This window comes from Coptis chinensis, chromosome 2, assembly GCF_015680905.1.
Source record: "Coptis chinensis isolate HL-2020 chromosome 2, ASM1568090v1, whole genome shotgun sequence".
Classification (NCBI taxonomy): Eukaryota; Viridiplantae; Streptophyta; class Magnoliopsida; order Ranunculales; family Ranunculaceae; genus Coptis; species Coptis chinensis.
In genome coordinates, this window is record NC_141457.1 from 72,361,275 (window position 1) to 72,386,334 (window position 25,060).

Genomic DNA, 25,060 nt, shown 5'->3' on the forward strand with positions numbered 1-25,060 from the left:
CTCCTTAGTAACCGACCTTTGCTCCTTTATCTCGCTAAAGTGGCACATTTCTGCACATAATGGACTTTGAAGCCTGAAATGCATAAAAACACGTAATCAGTGTTAACTCTTAATTATTACTCACATAATTGGTCTAAAAGTATGACTGTTACATGGTTAAAACTACAGTTTTGGGCTCTTATCAGAACACAATTTACTGGGGGAAAGGTACGAAAGTTCCTTCAGGCGTTTAAAGTGAAACAGGGGTTCTCAGCCCCATACAATCCGGAGGGGAATGGACAGGCAGAGGCTTCGAACAAAATCATAATGGATAATCTTAAGAGGAAGCTGGAGGAGCGGAAAGGAGCATGGATTTACCAGTTGCATCATGTGTTATGGGCTTACTGCACAACAACGCGAACATCTACAAATGAATCACCATTCTCAATGGCGTATGGAGTAGAAGCCGTGATTCCGGTGGAAATGATAGAGAAAACGACAAGAACCAGTGCAGTGGAGTCAGGCAAAAATGAGGGGATTTTAACCACGGAGTTGAACTTCATAGAGGGAAAAAGAGAAATGGCGCGCATTCGTCTGGAAGAATATCATCGAAAGTTACAGAGACAGTATGATAAAAGGATGAAGCCGCGAACTTCCAATGTGGGGGATCAGGTGCTGCGACGGGTTACGCCAGCCACCAGGAAGGAGAATGACGGCAAACTGGGGCCTAACTGGGAGGGACCATATGTCGTGACGGAAAAGGGAACTTTTGGGACTTATAAGCTACGGACTTCAGCAGGGAAAAAGATTGATAAACCGTGGAACATAAGAATGTTGAAAATTTACCATAGTGAAAGCCTTGTTTAGTTTTCAAGTGAGATATGAGAGTCAAAGTGTAATATCTGGTACAGTTTATTTTTATCCATGAATAAAACAAGCCCTTCTCCTATATATAGTTGGTAGGGAAAGCAGAAGGAATTTTGACGAACGAACTCCAAATCAAGTTGGGGGGCAAGCTGAATGGCGCCCACCAGGCTTCACAACCACCCACGGACAGCAAAAAAGAGGATCCCTTCGCGGACTATATGTCCGAATCAACTTGGGGGCAAGCTGAGTTGCCCCTCCAGGCTTCATAGCCGTCAGAGAAAGCGGGGGGGAGGAGCCCTTCGCGGACTATATGTCCGAATGAACTTGAGGGCAAGCTGAGTTGCCCCTCCAGGCTTCACAGCCGTCTGAGAAAGCGGGGGGGAGGAGCCCTTCGCGGACTATATGTCCGAATCAACTTGGGGGCAAGCTGAGTTGGCCCTCCAGGCTTCACAGCCATCAGAGAAACAAGGGGGAAGAAGCCCTTTGCGGACTATACGTCTAAATCAACAAGATTGCACGAATCAGTGTTCCATTAGGCATAACAGCTGAATACAAACACTCATATCGATGCTTCGAGTCCAAGTCAACTGAGAATAAAATTAACAGAGATATATACAATGGAAATTGGACTTGGTAGAAAAGAGGGGAACTCTAGATTGCAAAGTGATCAACATTAAAGACCTGCTGGCCATTCCCAGAAACCAGGTAAAAGAGATGTTACAATCAAGTACTGTCAAAGTGGGAATCACAAAATCTCAAAAGTACAAGGGGGAACATTTTAAGTACAAAACATAAATTCACTAGGACAAAAGATGAATTTCCAAGAAATTACTGAGGCCCTTCGCTCACAGTCAGGTGAGAAGGCACTAATTCCACTTCACCGGCAGGAGGAGGGGGAATATCCACGACGATGGGAGCAGGCATCACTGGATTAACGGCTTCAGTTGGGGATGGGACCGATAAAGGAGTTGAAATCGATGCAACGGTTGGAGGGCGCGCTATTTGAGGATCTGCACTCGCAACAGGAAGGAGGCGACCGGCCGCGGAGAGTTCTTCGAGCTGTTGTTTAAGTTCACGGCTAATCTTCTTCTCGGCTAGGCTACGAAAACGATCTGCGGCCTCTTGCACAGCTTTATCTACGACGACCTGAGTGGCGACCTTAGCTGCCTCTTTTTGGCTCTCCAGTTTGGATGTAACACCCGAAACATAGTCACGGTGCTGATCTTGGGCCACCTGAAGCGCCTTTTGGGCCTTCACGGCCACAATTCGAAGAGCATCGCGATCCTTCTCCAACGTAGCATATTTGGCCTTCCAGCCTTCAGGTCCTTCAATCTCCTGCTTCATGGTCTCCATAGAGTCCAATGTGTTGGTCAAGCCGCTTGAGATCACATAACCAATATCCAAACTCAGCTGAAAAGAATCACGGGTTATCAAAGTGTTAAAAAGAATAGAAGAAGGTGCAAGAGACAGAATAATACCTTTTCCCAACCGTGGTATATGGATGTTCTATGAGACACGAAACTGCTAGAATCACCATATGCTTGATCTTTGGGCAGATGAGAGCTGAAGAAAAGAGAGGCTGCGACGGAAGGATTGTCCAGGGCCGAGTCGCATATAGTTATTTCGCGATCTCTAGCCCTGAACTGAGGTCGCCATATTTCAGGTGCACCAGGTGGCACTGACCCAGATGGCTGGGAATCTTTAGAAGGGCGGCGAGCAGAAGCAATAGGCCGCGGCAGGACAGCAGCAGCTTCAGTGGGGTTGGGCGCTGCAGTCCTAGCCTTTTTAGCAGGAGGGCTCTTAGCGGCAACTTCAACGGGTTCATCCTCGTCAGAGTCACTTTCCCACAATGTGAGTTTGGAAGAGGCCATGGCAGCTTCTTGAACAGGGGAGGAGGGTTGATCAAAATCGTCTTCCCAATCTACTGCAGCAGAGTAGGAAGAGGGGGCGGTATATGGAGCAGGGGGATGGGCCTTGGACGCAGCGGCAAAACGTTGGGCCACGGCTCTGGAGTGCGATATCTTGTTAGTATACTTAAAAGATTTGTAGGCCTTTCTCTTTGGGCGAGGAGAGGGTTTGGGGAGTCTCTCTTTCGGAGGGGCTGGGTGATAAAGTGGACCTTGATACAGACCAATATTTTTCAACGAAGGATCAAGGAGAAGAGGATGCCCCTTTTCTGGATCTATGCCGAGGACTTCAGTCTGGGCACTTCCCAAGTCACGGAGTTTTTGAAAATAGCTGAGGAGACACCGTTGTAAAGTTTGGATCGCGAATCTGGGCTCCAACCTGTGGTACAAAAGAAAGACAAGTTAAAAGTAAAGTTAGGAACGAGCACTGCGAATCAAAAAGTTTGACGTACCACTAGTAAGGAAACTGAGATGCCTTAGAGAAACGTCAGAGGGAAGATCCACGGATAGAAAACTACCGGACACATATAACGGATAATGATGCCACACTTTATCAGAGGTAGTAAGGTGGAGGACAAAAGACTTCTTCTGCGGGCGGGTACAGAAAGACTGATATCCTACACTACCAAATTTGGTGCTCTTCTTTATATAATAGTGAGCTATCATATCGCAGAGTTGGATTTTGGGAGAATTGGTTTTGTTGTAATGGTCTCATGCATATAAGATAATGCCAAAGTTACCGATGCCTTGGCGGGGGATGTTGAAGTAGTTACATACCTCGACATCTAGGAGAGTTAAGGGAAATCGCAAACCGGCCGCTTATCCGACCAACAACAGAAATGAGACAACCGCACCGCGATGGAACTAGATCGCGGGGAAATGGGAGACGCCGCACGCGTGCTCAAGGATCACGTTGGCGGGGATGCCATAAGCGACTTTAACTCGCATCTAAGTTGGGCCCTACAAATGGTATGATGGAGGCAGAGTGGCTTTCCTTCCCCGAGGTGGAAGGTTTCGCCGGGGGCTAGCAGAGCCCGAAGCCGTGGAGTTAGATTGGTCCACTGTGTGACCGCTAGATCTGGGAGCAGAGGACTCCGATCCATCAGGTCGGGTAGCTGAGGAACTCGCCGATTCGGACTCAGACATGACAAAATTAAACGATGGAGAAGCCCTAACTGAAGAACAATGGAGAAAATAGGCTACGAAGGAAGAGAAATGGGAACAGTAAAACGAGGAAGAATAATCGGAACAATGACAAGAACTAAGGGGAGTAAGACAAACTTGAGGAGTAAAGCGGCAAAGAGCAATGAAAGAGAAGCTCGAACCTTGAATAATCGAAGACCCACTGAAGATGAAGAACAAGAAGAAAGGTAGAAGAAACTGGAAGAAAAGGAAAATGGGAAGGTTTAGAGACGAGTTTAGGGGTTTTGAAGGAAGAGAGATGTTTGGGTGGGACACTAATCGATAGGGGCAAAAGGGTCATATTTCATTTGGGAAAAGAACCAGGAAAAAAGGGACACGTGGGGCTTTGAAAAGTGGAAAAGCAGGCTCGATATCGTGGAGCGAAATGACAGTTCGACACGTCTTGGATCGGACATCGAGATGTAATGATAGCGCCGCGCCCGGATGTAAAAGAAAGGGGATTTATCTCCGGTCTCGTAGTTTATCCGCGGACTTAGAAACGATATCGCGGAACATCAAACGGGACCGAGAGGGGCATCTGTATAGGACGTATTCATGACACATGGGGTTATAGGTGGCAAGTGGGTCGTATGCCGAATAGCGAAGAAGAGACCTAATGTAGCGAATCGTGTCCGCGGTAATACAACTGCCGAAACGCCTGCTGAATCGCCGGAGAAAAGAGTGGGAGCGTCGGATCAAGCCCGCGGAACAGAGATGTACCGCAGAACCTAGAAAGGCATAAGTTTCAGTGAAATATCGGGGCCTAAAGGAATGTGGATTAAGGAAAGAAGTAGCAGGAGCACAGTAGCCATAACACAATACCTAAAGAGACGATTGGACAAGTGGCAGACGTGGGACACGAAAAGAGATCATGGAGAGCGGTTAGAGAGGATGGAGCGGTTGGAGAAAGAGAGCGGTTATGGGATATATAGTGAGGGAAGAAAAGAAAAAAAAAGAGGTGGAGAGAGAAAGACAAGAGTGATATAGTAATTTCAGAGGTTGTAAAATCTGATCATACAATATACTTCGCGTATCAGGAAAAGAAAATAGTTTGTTATATGTTTCTTAATTAATTTAGAAATTCGAACTACTAACGAACAATCTCACCAAACAGAAACCTCTTTCACTATTATAATCCCCTAATCCTTTGACCGAATAAACAATGCACCGTAAAAAAATTATTGTTAAACTGGGTCAATGTTGAATCACATAATATGAGTATTAAGTTGTGTTAATTAATAAAGTTAATTAGCGAGCTAAATCACACAAGTTCTCACGTACTGCTCAGGTAAATCTAGGCAAAGGATCCATTTGGCATTGCAGCTGGTTTGTTAAGTTTAGCATTAGTTGTAAACAATATGAACAATTCTAAAATGCATAACAAAGTTTACTTAACTTTGGATCTTGTTAGCACCTCGGTCCACCCACTAGTTCTCTCTCTTGGCCTTCTTTGCTTTCATTTTGTTCGACACATCGGGGTGAATTCGATCTCTTTCATCTTTTTCCCTGGCGCTCTTGAGCCTTGAGTTCACCCACTTGAGGAGCTTCTTTATCCACTTGCTTCTGAGTCTCTAGAACAACTACCACTTGATCAATTGCGGCCCCAATAGACTCTACGTGCTAGTAACTCAAAAGTGTTCTTTTCTAGAACAAAATGCTGAGATTCCTTCTCTCTGTTCACACTATTATTCATATTAATTCTAGATACAGGTGTTTCTTCTTCTCGAGCTGAAGTGCTTGCTACTCTCGTGCCACTTGTGTTAGCAGTAGCAGTAGTTTAGCACCTCGGTTCACTTGCTGTCTCAATCAATTTGATTTTCGTTATTTTCGTAACGGCGAGCTCACGTGCTTAACACGTGAGCTTGGTTGCTATAATTTCTATCGCTAAATAAACCAATTAGCTTGGTTGCTCTAATTTCTATCACACCAAAAAAATTTTACGCATTTGTAGTAAGCTTGCCACGTAATTAATTAGTTTCTATAGCGATAGAAATTACAACAACAAAGCTCACGTGCTTAATAACATGAGGTCGTCATGATGTAAATCAAACAGATTGAGGCAGCAAGTGCACTGAGGTACTGAATTGAAGCAAATTGAGAATACGTGGTACTAAAAGGAGAGAAAAAAAGTTTGGATACCATTTAGTAGAAAAAAAAAAATCAGTGGTACCAAATAGTTATAAACTCTTTTTCCAAATAATACTTCTTTTAGGTCATGCATTTGTCCATGTAGCTAAACCGCCAGTTATTCTAGACATATAGCCAAACCACGGTTCTTCTACTTAGGGATTGATGAAAGTTCTTTCATTTTTCAGCATTGATTAATCCATCCATTTACGAAAGCATTGGCAACTTACAAAATAATAGAACAGGGAAGTTGGTTGTGATCGATTAAACTAAGTTGAGCTAGCTAGATCAACATTTTGGTGTTTGCTGGAGTGATATGAGTCACATGATAATATGCACAATACATTACTTACATTTGATCAATCAATTAGTGCTTTCAAGTGATCAAGCATAACCAATTTAAACTAGCTCATTTTGGATGAATTACCCCAGTTATATATAATTAAGCTAATTAATCTTCACGGGCCAATAAAAAAATCATAATACATGCATCTCGTATAGTAGACATGAATTATGAATAACACTAGTCAACACGTACTTGAAAACACACAATTATCTAACAATGGTCTTATTTAAATATTGTTGCATGCCATTGTTTAAGGAATAATTATAATTAATAGTAGTTTAACCAGGAAAACATAACAAGGTTGTATATATAAGGAAGTAGTAGCGCTACATACAGAATGCATAGAAGTCGAAAAGAAACTGTGAGAAATATCATTGTTTCAAAGAAATTAAAGAAGTTAGTTTAATTTGCAATATTTGTTCTTGAAAATGAGAACTAGCTTTTCAAACTTTTTGTTAGTTTGCTTAGTATTATTCGGAAGTGCAGGAATTTGCCATGGAGGGGAATTAAGGAAGAATTTCTACAAGGATAGCTGTCCTCAGGCTGAGGAAATTATCATGAGCATAATCTGGAAACGTGTTGCTAGCAATTCAACATTGCCTTCAAAGTTTTTGAGAATGCATTTTCACGATTCCTTCGTTAGGGTAATAATGAATACCCCTATATAAATATATTCATCTCACGTACTGCATCGTGCATTATAAGATTTCAACCTTAATTTTGGCAGGGGTAACAAACATGCACACTATGACTTGTACATAGTCATTTGCAATTGTCAATGCATCATGTAAGTATACATGTCTTGATGAGTTAATTTGGTTGATGTATATATTATTTACTCTTTCCAGGGTTGTGATGCTTCAGTATTACTGAACTCCACGCCTAATAACAAAGCTGAAAAGGAAGCAATGCCAAACCTATCATTGGCAGGTTTTGATGTTATCGACAAGGTGAAGACACAACTAGAGAAGACCTGCCCAGGAACCGTTTCCTGTGCTGATATTGTTGCTTTGGCTGCTAGGGACTCTGTTTCGTACCAAGTAAGTTCCAAGTTTAAAGTTGAAAATTAAGGGAGTAGTTTGTATTGTGATTCAGGAGCAATCAGTTGTTCAACAAACCCCCAAGTGAAAGAGACTACTCTTGTATATAATATACTACGACAGTAAAAATGTAAGATAATAGTAGTTATAAATGATGTTTCCTTCTGTGTTTGAGTTGCAGCTCCAAAAGCCGATGTGGGAAGTATTGACTGGGAGAAGAGATGGTAAAATCTCAAGCCAATCTGAGGCCCTTGCCAACATACCATCATCTTTCTGGAGCTTCAGCATTCTTAAACAAAATTTCAGCAGCAAAGGCCTTACTGTTCATGATCTTGTGGTTTTATCAGGTATGTGCTTTAAATTATGTGAAGTTCTTCATACTTAAAATATCAGATTGTACTGTTGTCTCCTTGGTGGCTGGGTCTGCACTAATGCGGTTTCACCAATTGCATTTGGATGCGTGTACAGGTTCACCTACCATCGGTGTTGGGCATTGCAATTTTTTCAGTAACAGACTCTACAATTTCACTGGAAAAGGAGATTCAGATCCTTCCTTAAACTCAACGAACTTACGCAGCTTTGTTGAAAACAAAATGCAAAAGTCTCTCAGACAACACAACCATTGTACCATTGGGGCGTCAGACTCCTTTATCTTTTGATAACAATTATTATTCAAACTTGAAGCAACACAAGGGTATGTTTCAATCAGATGCTTCACTTTTAACTGAAAAAGGACCGGCCGATATTGTTGATGAGATGCTTGTCCCTGGGAAATTCTTCGTGGAGTTTGGACAATCCATGAAGAGAATGGGTGCCATTGGAGTCCTGACTGATAATTCTGGTGAGATTAGGAAAAAAATGTAGCGTGGTGAACTCTTAAGAGCAAGTCCAATGGGGGGCTATAATGGGCTGCTAAAGGCAAATATAGCACCTCAACCACAAAAATGTCATTCCAATGGAGCTGCTAAAACGGTTTTAAATTTGAAACGAGTCAAAAACCCAGCCAAAATTAAGAGCAAGTCCAATGGAGAGCTGCTAAATTGAGCTACTAAAAAGTACCACATAGGCTTTTTAGCTTGCCCAGATAGGCTTTTTAGCTTGCCCAGTCAAATTTGGCACCCCAAAATCAAAAAACCAATCCAATCGCGTTATCTGTTTTGAAGTGCTAAATGATACAGACGATACAGTCTTTGCCGTCCATCCATTATTTTGTAACTTATGTTGAAATTTTTTGGACCGGAAAACCGGCACGCTCCATTTCGTCATCCGTCGAAATTTAACACATGGATAGCGAAAACTATGGCATCCGTCTCCCGAACTTATTATAGCAAACTAACAAAGGTCTTAACTTTGGATGGGTTTTTACTTTCGTTCCAAATTTAAGACCCTTTTTTAGCGACTCCATTGAATGATATTTTTGTGGTTGGGGTGTTATCTTTGCCTTTAGTAGCTCATATAGCCCCCATTGGACTTGCTCTAAGACCTTCGTTAGCAAAATTGTTATAATAAGTTCGAGACGGACGACAAACTATGTCGTCCATGTGTTAAATTTTGACGGACGGCAAAAACGTAATGGATTAGCTCGGTAGCTCAAAAAATTCAACTTAAATTACAAAATAATAGACGGACGGCAACCATAAACTATCTTTGTCGTATCATTTAGCACTTCAAAACAAAAACACGATTGGATTAGTTTTTTTATTTTAGGGTGCCAAATTTGACCGGTATGCTAAAAACTTTTGTGACACCTTTTAACACCCCGAATTTAGCAACTCTCCATTGGACTTACTCAAATAAGAATGTTGTTTCATGTTTGGTATGGCAAGTACTTAATTTTTTGAGTGTTATTGGTGATGAATGTGAGATGTAAAAGTTGTGTTTTTGGTTTTTTGGCACCCCAAAATCAAAAAACCAATCCAATCGTGTTATCTGTTTTGAAGTGCTAAATGATACAGACGATACAGTCTTTGCCGTCCGTCCATTATTTTGTAACTTATGTTGAAATTTTTTTGGACGGACGGCACAGTTTCTGTCATCCGTCGAAATTTAACACATGGATAGCAGAAACTATGGCATCCGTCTCCCGAACTTATTATAGCAGCTGCTAACAAAGGTCTTAACTTTGGATGGGTTTTTTACTCGTTCCAAATTTAAGACCCTTTTAGCAGCTCCATTGGAATGATATTTTTGTGGTTGGGGTGTTATCTTTGCCTTTAGTAGCTCATATAGCCCCCCATTGGACTTGCTCTAAGACCTTCGTTAGCAGCTGTTATAATAAGTTCGGGAGACGGACGGCAAACTATGTCGTCCGTGTGTTAAATTTTGACGGACGGCAAAAACTGTGTCGTTCGTCCAAAAAAAATTCAACTTAAATTACAAAATAATAGACGGACGGCAGAAACTATGCTGTCTGTATCATTTAGCACTTCAAAACAAAAAACACGATTGGATTAGTTTTTTTTTATTTTAGGGTGCCAAATTTGACCGGTATGCTAAAAAACCTTTGTGACACCTTTTAACAGCCGAATTTAGCAACTCTCCATTGGACTTACTCAAATAAGAATGTTGTTTCATGTTTGGTATGGCAAGTACTTAATTTTTTAGTGTTATTGGTGATGAATGTGAGATGTAAAAGTTGTGTTTTTTGTTTTTTGGCACCCCAAAATCAAAAAACCAATCCAATCGTGTTATCTGTTTTGAAGTGCTAAATGATACAGACGATACAGTCTTTGCCGTCCGTCCATTATTTTGTAACTTATGTTGAAATTTTTTTGGACGGACGGCACAGTTTCTGTCATCCGTCGAAATTTAACACATGGATAGCAGAAACTATGGCATCCGTCTCCCGAACTTATTATAGCAGCTGCTAACAAAGGTCTTAACTTTGGATGGGTTTTTTACTCGTTCCAAATTTAAGACCCTTTTAGCAGCTCCATTGGAATGATATTTTTGTGGTTGGGGTGTTATCTTTGCCTTTAGTAGCTCATATAGCCCCCCATTGGACTTGCTCTAAGACCTTCGTTAGCAGTTTGTTATAATAAGTTCGGGAGACGGACGGCAAACTATGTCGTCCATGTGTTAAATTTTGACGGACGGCAAAAACTGTGTCGTTCGTCCAAAAAAAATTCAACTTAAATTACAAAATAATAGACGGACGGCAGAAACTATCTTTTCAGATCATTTAGCACTTCAAAACAAAAACACGATTGGATTAGTTTTTTTTATTTTAGGGTGCCAAATTTGACCGGTATGCTAAAAACCTTTGTGACACCTTTTAACAAAATTAATTTAGCAACTCTCCATTGGACTTACTCAAATAAGAATGTTGTTTCATGTTTGGTATGGCAAGTACTTAATTTTTAGTGTTATTGGTGATGAATGTGAGATGTAAAAGTTGTGTTTTTGTTTTGGCACCCCAAAATCAAAAACCAATCCAATCGTGTTATCTGTTTTGAAGTGCTAAATGATACTGAGACGATACGATCTTTGCCGTCCATCCATTATTTTGTAACTTATGTTGAAATTTTTTTGGGCCGGACGCACGCGATTCTGCCATCCGTCGAAATTTAACACATGGATAGCGAAAACTATGGCATCCGCCTCCCGAACTTATTATAGCGGTTGCTAACAAAGGTCTTAACTTTGGATGGGTTTTTTACTCGTTCCAAATTTAAGACCCTTTTAGCAGCTCCATTGGAATGATATTTTTGTGGTTGGGGTGTTATCTTTGCCTTTAGTAGCTCATATAGCCCCCCATTGGACTTGCTCTAAGACCTTCGTTAGCAAATAAGTGTTATAATAAGTTCGGAGACGGACGGCAAACTATGTCGTCCATGTGTTAAATTTTGACGGACGGCAAAAACTGTGTCGTTCGTCCAAAAAAAATTCAACTTAAATTACAAAATAATAGACGGACGGCAGAAACTATGCTGTCTGTATCATTTAGCACTTCAAAACAAAAAACACGATTGGATTAGTTTTTTTTTATTTTAGGGTGCCAAATTTGACCGGTATGCTAAAAAACCTTTGTGACACCTTTTAACAGCCGAATTTAGCAACTCTCCATTGGACTTACTCAAATAAGAATGTTGTTTCATGTTTGGTATGGCAAGTACTTAATTTTTTAGTGTTATTGGTGATGAATGTGAGATGTAAAAGTTGTGTTTTTTGTTTTTTCTAATTGTGAAGAGAGAGGGGGCGTCATAACTCATAAGTATTTGTTTTAAGGGTTAACTAGTATTACCCCCACTAGATGAGCCAATTAGGGATTTCCCCACTAGATGGGAAATTAGGGTCTCCCCTAAATACATACAAAAAAAAAAAAAAAATCAAAGTGGGTTGACCGAATTTTTTTGTGTGTATTTAGGGGGGAGACCCTAATTTCCCATCTAGTGGGGAATCCTAATTAGCTCATCTAGTAGGGGGGTAACACTAGTTCACCCTTGTTTTAATTGCAAGGTGAATAAGAGTATAAGACTCGTGATTTTGCTTCAAGATTTTTTTCTTTTTTGTTCGTATATACTAATAATATGACCCTACTATTTATCTAATCAACGCAAGGTTAAGAGAAGGAAAGCCTCTACCATTTTATTGAAAAAAAGTAAAAGGAAAAGGGCAATTGCAAGGAAGGCCTAAGAAGCTAAAGCTCAAGTCTGTATGTCCTAACTCCTAAGGATGTCTACTCCTTTTGGATTGCTTCCATCTTTTTCAAAAGCTTCCTCTTTTGTTCTCTTGTTATTTATTCCATCAAAGACTTGGGTAGATATTGCCATATGGTCTAAATCCACTCAAGTCAATATGCTAGCTGTTACTCTTGTGCTTCTCATCTACTTGCTTAGATAACCAACTAGATTTTGGACCCGGGCATACGCCCGGGATCTATTAAATATTTTGTGTGTTGAAAAGGCTTTACAAAATGTCTCGCACAAATTATCGAATCAGAATATATTTTTATTGAAAATAAACCGAAATACGTTAATGACCAATGATTATGGTACATAAGAACTTGGAAACTAAGGGATCAAATTGAAATAGCCTCTTCACTTTGTGGTTTAGGATATTAATCCGTAATTTTCAAATAGAATTATCTTAAACTCGATCTAGCTTATATAATAATTTTTTTAGATTTATGGTGATTTAGCAGCAAATTTTCGAATCAGAATATATTTTTATTGAAAATAAACCGAAATATGTTAATGAGCAGCGATTATGGTGCATAAGTACTTGGAAACTAAGAGATCAAATTGAAATAGCCTATTCACTTTGTGGTTTAGGATATTAATCTGTAATTTTCAAATAGAATTATCTTAAACTCGATCTAGCTTGTATAATAGTTTTCTTAGATTTATGGTGATTTAGCGGCAAATTTTTGAATAAGAATATATTTTTATTGAAAATAAACCGAAATACGTTAATGAGCAACAATTATGGTGCATAAGTACTTGGAAACTAAGGGATCAAATTGAGATAGCATCTTCACTTTGTGGTTTAGAATATTAATCCGTAATTTTCAAATTATCTTAAACTCAATCTAGCCTGTATAATAGTTTTATTATATTTATGGTGATTTAGCGGTAAATCATCACCGTTCGGCTTACTAATGTATACAAATCACTGAAACAGATTGATTGTTTCCATATCCTCAAAGAATACACTACTTCCACTTGAAAAGATTATCATATGAACGTGTCCTACGAACGGGTGCCGTTATATTAAATTATTCTAAAAAATATTAGCAACTATGCATAGCTATGAGATATGAAAATTATATTAATTACTCATTTAAATTTCTTGCACCACTCTCTATAAAAAAGAAGCACCAAACCTTGATAAAACTCATCGACTTCTTTTTATTGTTAGGTTTAATAATAGAAGTTTGATTGAAGTTTTGTGAGAATACCTAATGTGGCGAAGATAATATTGAAGCTACTTGAATAGCAAGGCATTCCCAATCACAATAAAAGAATTATAATAAACACTACTTAAAATGCAAAACTATATTTGTTGAGACATTTATTCCCCTACATATAATACAAATATGTTTTAGGGTTATTAGTTCAATGCATTTGCATCAAGTTTCTGATTTTCCATTAATTATTATTTGAGGTTAGTTTAATGTAGTACGTTGCATCTAGTTTCCAATTTCTCATTAATTATTCTTTGAGATTAGTTCAATGCAGTTGCATCAAGTTTCTAATTTCCCGTTAATTATTATTTGAGGTTAGTTCAGTGCAATTGCATCCACTTTATAATTTCCCGTTAGTTATTCATTAAGGTTAATTCAGTACAGTAGCATCCAGTTTTCGATGTTTCGTTAATTAGTCTTTGAGATTAGTTTATTGCATTTGCATCCAGATTCCAATCATCCGTTAATTACTCTTTGAGGTTAGTTCAATACATCTGCATCCAGTTTCTGATTTCCCGTTAATTGTTGGTTAGTTCGATAGTTTACAACTTCTATACAGTTTGCATACATGTAAGAATCTGTTTTTATAAACTCACTTTCGTTTTGGGTTCCTAATTATTCGTAATTACTTATGTGAGAAGGCTAAAAAAATGGACATTTATGCTTTGATCGAGGTCAATGCGATGCAGTTACATGCGATGTAGGTTATTTCAATGCATTTGCATCCAATTTCTGATTTCCCGCTACTTAATCTCTGATTTTAGTTTAATGCAGTTGCATCCAGTTTTTGGTTTTCCGTTAATTATTCTTTGAGGTTAATTCAATGCAGTTGCATCCAACTTCCGATTTTATGTTAATTGTTCTCTGAGGTTAGTTCAATGCATTTGCATCAAGTTTCTGATTTACCGTTAATTATTTTTTTAGGTTAGTTAAATGCAGTTACATCAAATTTATATTTTCCTGTTAATTATTAATTTAGGTTAGTTCAGTGCAATTTCATCCATTTTTCAATGTTTCGTTAATGAGTCTTTGAGATTAGTTCATTGCATTTGGATTCAGTTTTCAATTTCCCATTTATACTTCGAGGTTAGTTAGATACAATTATATCCGGTTTCTGATTTCCCGCTAACTATTCTTTGAGGTTTTTCAATGCATTTGCATTTAATTTTCGATTTCCCACCAATTATTCTATGAGGTTAGTTCAATGCAGTTGCATTCGGTTTTTGATTTTATGTTAATTATTTTTTGAGTAAAGTTTAATGCATTTGCATCCAGTTTCCAGTTTTCCATTAATTATTATTTGAGCTGAGGTTTGTTTGATGTATTTGCATACTGTTTCCGATTATCCGTTAAATATTTTTCAAGGATTTGCATCCAATTCCTAATTTCCTGTTAATTATTCTCTGTCGTTAGTTTAATGCAATTTGCATAAAGTTTTCGATTTCCCGTTAATCACTCTTTGAGCTCAGTTATGTATTTGAATCCAATTTCGGATTTCCTTATAATTATCCAATATGGTGTGTAATACCAACTTCTACTGATTCATCTGTAGTGTCATTGCAAACATGACATAAAAAGTAAATTATGCTTAATTTACTATGTGAGATCATTGAAGATTATCCAGTTCCCAATTTCCCGCTAATTATTCTTTAAATTATGCATGACTCACTATGTAGAATCTTCAAAGATTATCTACGAACGGATGTTGTTATATTAATTATTCTGAAAAATATTTGCAAATATGCAGAACTATTATATATATTAACATTATATTAATCACTCAACCAGATTTCTTATAACGTGAAAACCTCACTCTCCATTAAAAAAAAATGAACTCACTTTTGATAAAACCCTTCAACTTCATTTTGTTGTTTAATAATAGAAGTTTGATTGAAGTTTTGTGATATTGTCTAATAAGGTGAAGTTCATATATATTGAACTACTTTGAATAGCAAGGAGTTCCCAATCATACGGAAAGAGATAAAATAAATACCATTTTAAATGTAAAACTATACTTATCGAGACATTCCCACAACATATAACTCAACTATGTTTTGAGGTTAGTTCAATGTATTTGCATCCAGTTTCTGATTTTCCGTTATTTATATTTTGAGGTTAGTTCAATGCAGTTGCATCTAATTTTCAATTCCCGTTATTTATTTTTTGATATCAGTTCAATGCAGTTGCATCCAGTTTATGATTTCTCGTTAATTATTCTTTTCGGTAGTTCAATACATTTGCATCCAATTTCCAATTTCTTGGTAATTGTTCTTCGAGGTCAGTTCAATGCATTTCCATCCTGTTTCTGATTTCCCGTTAATTATTATGTGAGATTAGTTTAATGCATTTGCATCCAGTTTTAGATTTCTCGTTTATTATTTGATAAAGTTGCATTTGCATCTAGTTTCCGATTTCCCGTTAATTATTGTTTGAGGTTAGTTCAATGAATTTGCAACCAGTTTCCGATTTCTTGTTAATTATTTCTTGAGGTTTTGTATCCAGTGTATTTTTTTAGATTAGTTCAGTGCAGTTGCATCCAGTTTCCGATTTTCCGTTAATTATTTGTTAATATTAGTTCCACGCATTTGCATTATGTTTCCAATTTATAAATAATTTTTCTTTGAGGTTAGTTCAATGCAGTTGCATCTAGTTTCCGATTTCCCGTTAATTTAATCTTTGAGGGTTAGCTCAATGCATTTGCATCCAGTTTCCGATTTTCCGACAATTATTTTTTTATGCTAGTTTGATGTATTTGCATCCACATTTTGATTTCCCGTTAATTATTCTTTGAAGTTAGTTTAATGCAGTTGTATCCATATTCCGATTTTCTATTAATTACTTTTTAAGATTAGTATAATATTTGCATTTGCATCCAGTTTCCGATTTCCCGTTAAATATTATTTGAGGTTAATTCGATACATTTGCATCCAGTTTTCAGTTTTCCATTAATTGTTTTTTGACGTTAGTTTCATTCAGTATTATACATATTTTAAAATATTTGTCATTATTATTTTACCGTTATTTTTTTTTTATTTTCTATTATATATTTTGTGATGTTATTTTTTGTATAATTGTTTTTAACTATATTTTGAGGCCGTTTTAAGGATATATTCAAAATAAGTCGGTATTTTATTTTATCATAGACACTAAAATTGTATGATTTGTAATAGGAAATTAGTTTATACAAATCACCTATTTTTTAGCAATTTTTTTTTTATTTGATCTAATATATAAGAATTGGAACACTAAAAGTGTTTGATTCGTAATAGGAAATTACTTTTTACGAATCACCAATTTTTTAGCAATTTTTTTTTCATTTGATCAAATATATAAGAATTGAAAATACTCTCAAACTTTCCAAATATAAGAATTATAAATACACTCAAACTCTTCAAAGAGGTTCCATGTACGTGGGATTGTAGGCTATTAGAAAATACTATCTTTCATATTATAGTACCACAGGATAGAGAAAAGGCTAACTCTCATATTAGAGTGCCACATAGGAGAGAGAAAATCCTCTTTTAAAGGTCTATGCTTTAGTATATAGATAGTAGATTGCTCTACCTGCCTATGGAAAACAATTAATTCATTGATTATGTCCCGATTAAACAAGGTAATAGGTTACTTCAATGCAAGTAAACACGTAATACCAAGATCATTGCTCAAGCCAAAGAATCAATATTTTATGGCAACTCAAATTATTGCAAGTAAACACGTAATACCAATATATAAAGAGATGTTCTTATTGCATTTTATGACAACTCAAGTATCATAAATGAAAGTTCTTACAATATGTGGTTGGATTATGAGGTGTAGCTCAAATGGGACTATTGAGAATTAGATGACTCTCTTAGAGCACTGAGTATCATAAATGTGCTATTGAACACTTATATGAGTTCATTTCAAAACATAATGTGTTTGTGGTTTGGCATACTAACTAAGAGGGATGACATATGAGGTTGTCTTTCCAAACAATGCAAGTCACAAGAATGAACATAATGATTTTGAAAGTATATTTTTTTGGCACACATGACACAATTAATGATGGAAACAATATTGAAGTTTTCTAAGTGCAGTTATGTATAAGATAATAAATTAAAAAATATGACGGAATAGAGGCCCTTTTTTATATGGTTTTTTTTACGAAAACATTGATCGATATTCCAGTTTTAAGAGGCAACATATTTAAAAGATCTCGGGCATATGCCCGGGTCCAAAATCTAGTATAGTCTAAATCCCCGTAAGTCAATATGTGTGTTTCTTTTTCTTTTTGTGAGCATAAGTCAATATGCTAGCTGTTACTCTTATGCTTCCCATCTACTTGCTTAGGGGCCATTTGGCAACCATTATTATTAAAACTATTTTTATTCTTAAAATCTGTTTTAACATAAATGATTTTGATATAAACATTTATGAAATAAATGATACCAAACAACCGAATGCAAAACAATTTTTTATTTAATGACTTGAACAAATATAGAAAGAGGAAATTACCAAAAACAAAAATAATGAAAATAAAGTAACTCATTTGAATAGGAAAGCTCCATAATTTTTGTTTCTCATTTTTTAAGCTAGTTTTTTTTTCTTATAATTTAATTGATTATCTCATTCTCAAAATGAGATTCTAAAATTCTCTACCAGACTAGTTTTTTCGTACCCAAAATCAATTATGATAGCCATAATAGATTACTGGTCATATAATGAATTATCATATGCCAAACGGCATAACCAAGACAATTAATTCATTGATTATGTTCCGGTTAGACAAGGTAATAGGTTACTTTAATGCAAGTAAACACGTAATACCAAGATCATTGCCCAAAGCCAAAGAATCAATATTTTCGTTTAAAGGGGAATGTTTAATGTTTTATACTTCATGATTAAGAAAGTTTGATTATGAACTATTATATGTTTATCAGTAAGAATAACCAGTCTAATTTCTTAGCACTTGGAACCATAGTACAAAATATCGTGATATATTGTAAAATATCACGATAAATATCGAGATTTCATCAAAAGATACATAAATATCGTGATATATTTAGAGATATATAAGACTGTAAATATCAATGATATTTTGATGATATTTACGATATTATGGATATTTCGAGATATATTACGATATTTGGGGATATTTGGCGATATTTTGTTTAGATAACAATTTTATTTAATATTTACTATTATATTTCAAATAAATATAAATGATATATAATAATATATCAAAAAATATCTATATTATTTACAACATTTGTCGATATTTTAGATATATCTACGATATTTATTAATGAAACAATGTAGAATATCCCCAAAGAGAAAGATATATCCACAATACATATTAAGAAAATGAGTGTCCATAAACACCCATATCCCCCGATATTTTAAACTATGCTTGTAACAAGCTACAAAATGTTTGTACAATCCTTCGCTTTCGTGGAAAATCATTACCTTGATGCGTGAATGCTTGGAACTACAATTATGTTTCTTTTTAACAAAACTGTGTCGGAATGTGATATGATTGACCGACCCCTCGGGATAAATGCTTGTCAGTCATCAAAAAGTTTATGTAACACTTTTTAATTTATCGTTCCTCTGGTTTCTCCTCCTTTCAGCACAATTCGACTACCCCAAAACTCCCCAATCCCAATTCAAAATGATTACTCTCTATCTCCAAATCTCCCTCCATTGTCTCCTTCTTCAGTCACCGCTGCATAGTGGTTTTCTAGTATACTGTATTTGCAAAACTCTTGAAAACTCATTCCTCCAACTTCTGCATATCCATGGAAATAGATGTTGGGTCTATGATTTTAGAACACGTCAAAAAGCCCAACCAATACAAACCAACGGTCCAAAAGCCCACAATAACAAACTAGATCCAAAATAGAAAGAGTCCCGAAAGATCGATCTTTTGGCATTATGGTACATGCTCCCATCTAAACCGTTAGATAGCACGGTGATGTTCACCAGCACGTGCCCTTTAAGCTGGAGAAAAACGTCATGCCCCTTGGTCATTTAACTTTTTTTTTTCCCAAACAAAGAAAAGAAATAAACAAAAGCAAAAAAAAAAAAAAAAATATATATATATATATATATATATATATATATATATATATATATATATATATATTCGTTATCATCCCTTTCTCCAGACCTTTAAGCTGGAGAAAAACATCATGCCTTTTGCTTCGTCATTTAACATTTTCTTTTCCCAAACAAGAAAAAAAAATAAACAAAAGCAAAAGCAAAAAATAAAATAAATATATATCAACCAAGGGGCAATTTCTCTTCAAGATGTGCTACTACTGCTGCCTTAGAATTGAAACTCCTTTGTGTTGTTGTTGCTATCTAACAAAAATAGAGAAAATAACCATATATATCAACCATATATATAGATGTGATTTCGAGATTTAGTTGATAATTTGTTCCTTTTCTGCTAGTGAAAAAGTTCATTTCTTTTCTAAACTTGCCATAATTTTATTTCACCCTAAATCTATTTATGGAGCAACCACATCAAAATGGTGATAGTCCAAAAATTTCTTGTGATGTTGTTGAGGACTATTGTAATAGTTCTAATGAGAAAGATATGCTTGAATTTGTTACTGAGAATCAGGAAGACTATGGTCTAATTGAAGGAGATGAGCATCTTCAATGGGAAAATATTGTCGGAGCCAATTATGATAATGTTGAAAGCGTCGAAAATGGTAGTGAAGGCGTTGAAATGGATGAGGACAATGAAGACATGTTAAATGGCATACAACCCTGTGTTGGCATGGAATTCGATTCTCCAGAAGAAGCCTATGATTTTTATAATTATTTTGCAAGGAGGACAAGATTCAGCGTTAGAAAATACGTTATAAGTAAATCTCAGCGTAACAATGAAATTATAGCTCGGTCATACTATTGTTCCCTCCAAGATTTTTGCAACGCTACTAGATCAAAACCGATTGAGCAGAGGTAAAAAAAAGATCTGATACAAGGATTGGGTGCAAGATTGTCATGTCGATAAGAAGAAACGTAAAGAAAAACTGGGTTGTCACTCGAGTAATTGAGAAGCATAATCACAATCTTGCAACTCCAAGCAAACGGCACAAGCTTCGGTCTTCGAAAAAGGTACCAAAAGAACAAGAACAAATATTGGGGAACATGCAATTAGCTGGGGTTAAAGTCAATCTTATATTGCGTTATATGGGTGTTAAAGCTAAAGGAATTTGTAATATTGGCTACACTGAAAGAGATGCTAGAAACATTCTCGGTAAGGTTCGAAGACATAAGCTTCGACTTGGAGATGCGGAAGTTGTCTTTGAATTTTTTGAGCATCAACAAATGGACAACCAACCCATCATTTTTCTACTCAATCCAAATGGATCCGGAAAGCCAAACCAAGAATTTCTTTTGGGTTGATGCACGATCATGGATGGATTATCACTATTTTGTAGATGTTGTTTGCTTTGATCCTACTTATGGGACAAACCAGTATGGTATGCCTTTGATCCCAATTGTAGGTGTCAACCATCATTACCAAACAACAATCTTCGGTGGTGCATTGCTTTATAATGAATGTTTGGAGTCTTTTGAATGGGTCATCGATCAAGACATGGATGAGGGCAATGAACGGTAAGCAACCAAAAGTGATTCTAACAGATCAAGAATCTGCAATTGGGGGAGCTATTGAGAAAGTATTACCTAGTACGTGCCATCGTTTTTGTCTGTGGTATATTACAAAAAATGCAATCGGGAATATACGTCATGTGATTAACTCAAATCCAGGTTTTGGGGATGATTCTGTTAAATGTTTGTATAGGTATGAGACTGTTGAAACGTTTGAGCCTGGTTGGAACGGGATAATTGGAAGGTACCAGCTAGGAGAAAATAAGTGGTTAGCAAACCTATTTGAAAAGGGAAAGAAATGGGTTAGCATAAGCGAAAGAATGAAATTCTATAGGTTTTGGAGATGAGTTAGAATGGACATAAATCATGCATGCATTTTGGCTATGTGAAAGTGGGAGATGACTAATGACATTAGATACTCTTCATCACCTGTTTATTATATTTTATGAAATTGGAAATTGGAGGTGTTATGTAACTCCCCTTTTGGTACTTCATGTTTGTGAATTGTGATCTTTTTTTTTGTACTAAGCCTCACTATTTTGAATGAATATAGAAAGATTGTGAAGTACATATTTGTGGTTGTTCAAGCACGTTCTCTTCTGTTGTTATGTATGTTGGTAAAGGATAAATAATGAAGTGTGAAATCCAACTGTCTAGATAACAACGTCTATCACACTAAAATGTACCAGCAAGTTTTTTTTGCTCAAGATGTACTCGCAGGTTGCGACACTGTAATATTCAATTATGACAATGTATATGTACATGTTTATCTAAGATTATATTATATTGCTCATTGGTCATATTGAATAGCACAATTCCAACATCTTATTACCACGACCATGCTGCATAAATCTTCAAAGCTAACAATAAACGATATACAACTACATTTTATTTACTTCATTTTTTTTCCCTAAGTTAGTAAGTTGTGCTCAAATGAAAAAGATATTATGAGAAGGTTGGCTTAGTTAGGAATACATTTCCTAACTAACCGGATTCAATCAATAAATTCCGTTGCTAGACTTGAACTCGATTCTATCGGGTGGGAGCCGATTATCCTAACCAACTAAACAAATTGATTACGTTTATTTTTACTTCTTTCACGTAAAAATTGTTCATGACTTATCTCGTTCCTATAAATCTCTTTACTGAATTAAACACACACATTTTAACATTATATATATATATATATATATCGGTTTGTCTAGGGTGCCACTCTTAGAGTGCCACCCTTATCTCACTCTCCTCTTGAGCCGTCGGATCCGACCTCTAGATCTGAAGATCTCAATGAGGGTAAATATGTATTTTCCTCATCATCTTCTCAAAAAAAGAAGAAAAAAACCGATCTAACCAAAAAAAGAGACCGATCTAACCAAAAAAAAAAACCGAAATTCAAGTTCTCTCTCTCTACGGCTCTCTCGGCTTCTTCTTCTCATCATTTGGCAATTAGGTTTCTTCATTTGGTTTCTTCTTCTCTGACAGGTATCATTTGGCACTTCAACTATAGTGCACTTTTGGTTATGGTGCTTGCCTATTAATAATGCTTTAATTGACACTTGGATTGTCATTATACCATAAAAACTTGAATTTTGATTTAATTTAGGTTGCTATGATTATAGTTATGATTAATACCCTCGTTTAAAGACGGCGACAATTTCGGTGAACTCTGTCGTATTCTTCATGCCGTATTCTGTCAGAGTTTTGAACTCTGCCAGAGTTCGGTGAACTCTATCAGAGTTTTGAACTCTGTCAGAGTTCGTTGAAGTAGCATATTCGGTGAACTCTGTCAGAGTTTTGAACTCGTCAGATTCGCCGAGTTCAAAACTCATTCGAGTTCGGTGAACTCGTCGATTCTTCATGCCGATTCTCATATTCGTTTTGAACTCGCCGAGTTCGTTGAACTCGTCGTATTATACTTCGCCGAGTTCAAAACTCTTTCGAGTTCGTGAACTCGTCGTATTCTTCATGCCGCATTCGTCAAAGTTCGGTGAAGTATCATATTCGATGAACTTTGACTCGCCGAAGTTTTGAACTCGTCGTTCTTCTTCATGCAGATTCGCCGAGTTAGTTGAACTCGCCGAGTTCGATGAACTCTTCGTCGTCTTCTTCATGCATTCTTCTCGTCAGTTTTGAACTCTGCCGAGTTCGGTGAACTATGTCGAGTTTTGAACTCTTTTAGAGTTCGTGAACTCGTCGTATTCTTCATGTCGTGATTCGTCCGAGTTTTGAACTCGCCGAGTTCGGTGAACTCTATCGAGTTTTGAACTCTTTCGAGTTTTGAACTCTGTCGAGTTCGGTGAACTCTATCGAGTTTTGAACTCTTTCGAGTTTTGAACTCTGCGAGAAGTTCGTTGAAGTAGCATATTCGGTGAACTCGCCAAAGTTTTGAACTCGTCAGATTCGGCCGAGTTCAAACTCTTCGAGTTCGTGAACTCGTCAGTATTCTTCATGCCGTGATTCGTCCGAGTTTTGAACTCGCCGAAAGTTCGATGAACTCTATCGAGTTTTGAACTCTTTCAGAGTTTTGAACTCTGTCGAGTTCGCTGAAGTAGCATATTCGGTAAACTCGCCGAAGTTCGGTGAACTCTGTCAAAGTTTTGAACTCGTCGTGATTCTCGTCGAAGTTCAAAACTCTTCGAAGTTCGTGAACTCGCCGTCGTATTCTTCATGCCGTGATTCTCGTCGAAGTTTTGAACTCGGCCGAAGTTCGGTGAAGTATCATATTCGTGAACTTTGACTCGCCGAAGTTTTGAACTCGTCGTATTCTTTTCATCAATTCGTCCGAGTTCGCTGAACTCTGTCGAGTTTTGAAATCTTCGAGTTCGTGAACTCGTCGTATTTCTTCATGATGTATTCTCGTCCGAAGTTTTGAACTCGCCGAAGTTTTGAACTCTTTTAGAGTTCGGTGAACTCGTCGTATTCTTCATGCCGATGAACTCGTCGAGTTTTGAACTCGTCGAAGTTCGTGAACTCTATCGAGTTTTGAACTCTTTTCGAGTTTTGAACTCGTCGAAGTTCAGTTCGTTGAGTAGCATATTCGGTGAACTCTGTCGAAGTTTTGAACTCGTCAGATTCGCCGAGTTCGTGAACTCGCCGTATTCTTCATGCCGTTCGTCGAGTTTTGAACTCGCCGAGTTCGTGAAACTCTATCGAGTTCGGTTGAAGTAGCATATTCGTGAACTCTTTCGAAGTTTTGAACTCGTCGTATTCTTCATGCCGTGATTTTGAACTCGCCGAGTTCGGTGAACTCGTCGATTCGGTGAACTTTGTCGAGTTTTGAACTCTGTCAGAGTTCGGTGAACTTACAGAGTTCGGTGAACTAGCATATTCGGTGAACTCGTCAGAGTTTTGAACTCGACAGAGTTCGTGAAGTAGCATATTTGGTTAACTCTGTCGAGTTTTTGATGTTTAAGTTATTTACACCGCTTATGTACATTGGGATTTTTACCGTTTAAGTTATTTATATTTTTAATTTTTCGATTTATAGAAATGGAGACGAGACATCAATCAATATCGAAGAAGACGTGGTTGGGTCTTCGTCTACTAAAGCCCCTGTTCAAGGCACGCAAACATTAGCTGCTCCTTATATAGGAATGACTTTTACAAGTATTGACGAGGCAAAGACTTATTACAAAGAGTATGGTCAACAAGAGGGATTTGAGACTCGTGTTCGGACGACTTCTAAGCAACAAAATCAGGTGGATTTGGTTAGTGGTTGTTTACCGGGTTTGCTCACGGAAGGGGTTAAGACTCCTAAGAGATGAAGTCCGATCAAGAAATACATCAACTATCCGTGGGTTGCCAAGCTAGAATTCGTATTAAGAAAAGAATGCATGAAGAGATATATGAGGTCAGCGTTGCTCATAATGACCATAGTCACGGTCTGGTGACCCCATCGAAGAGAATTTGCATGAAAACTAACAAACATATGCCCGGCAAATGGTGCTTGACCGAGATATTTAGTGATAACAGGTTTATCCGTTGGGAAAGTGGCATCCGTTTTCCATGGAGAGGAAGTTGGGTTTACACGGAAAGATTGTTGGAACCATTATTATGGTTTGACCGTAAAGATGCCTAAAGAAGGTGATGCAACCGCCGCCGCAAT

General features: G+C 37.1%; 1 protein-coding gene and 1 pseudogene across 2 annotated transcripts; both read left to right on the forward strand.

Moving 5' to 3' along the window:
• Positions 1-306: 306 nt before the first annotated feature.
• On the forward strand, positions 307-846 carry LOC147517627 (uncharacterized). The gene has a single exon (XM_086593654.1). The coding sequence runs from the start codon at positions 307-309 to the stop codon at positions 844-846; it is 540 nt and encodes a 179-aa protein (XP_086449780.1).
• Positions 847-6,735: 5,889 nt separating this feature from the next.
• On the forward strand, positions 6,736-8,634 carry LOC147517628 (peroxidase 24-like; annotated as a pseudogene). The gene is made up of 4 exons (XR_015213916.1): positions 6,736-7,052; positions 7,257-7,448; positions 7,630-7,795; positions 7,917-8,634. The product of XR_015213916.1 is annotated as a peroxidase 24-like (transcript).
• The last annotated feature ends 16,426 nt before the right edge of the window (positions 8,635-25,060 follow it).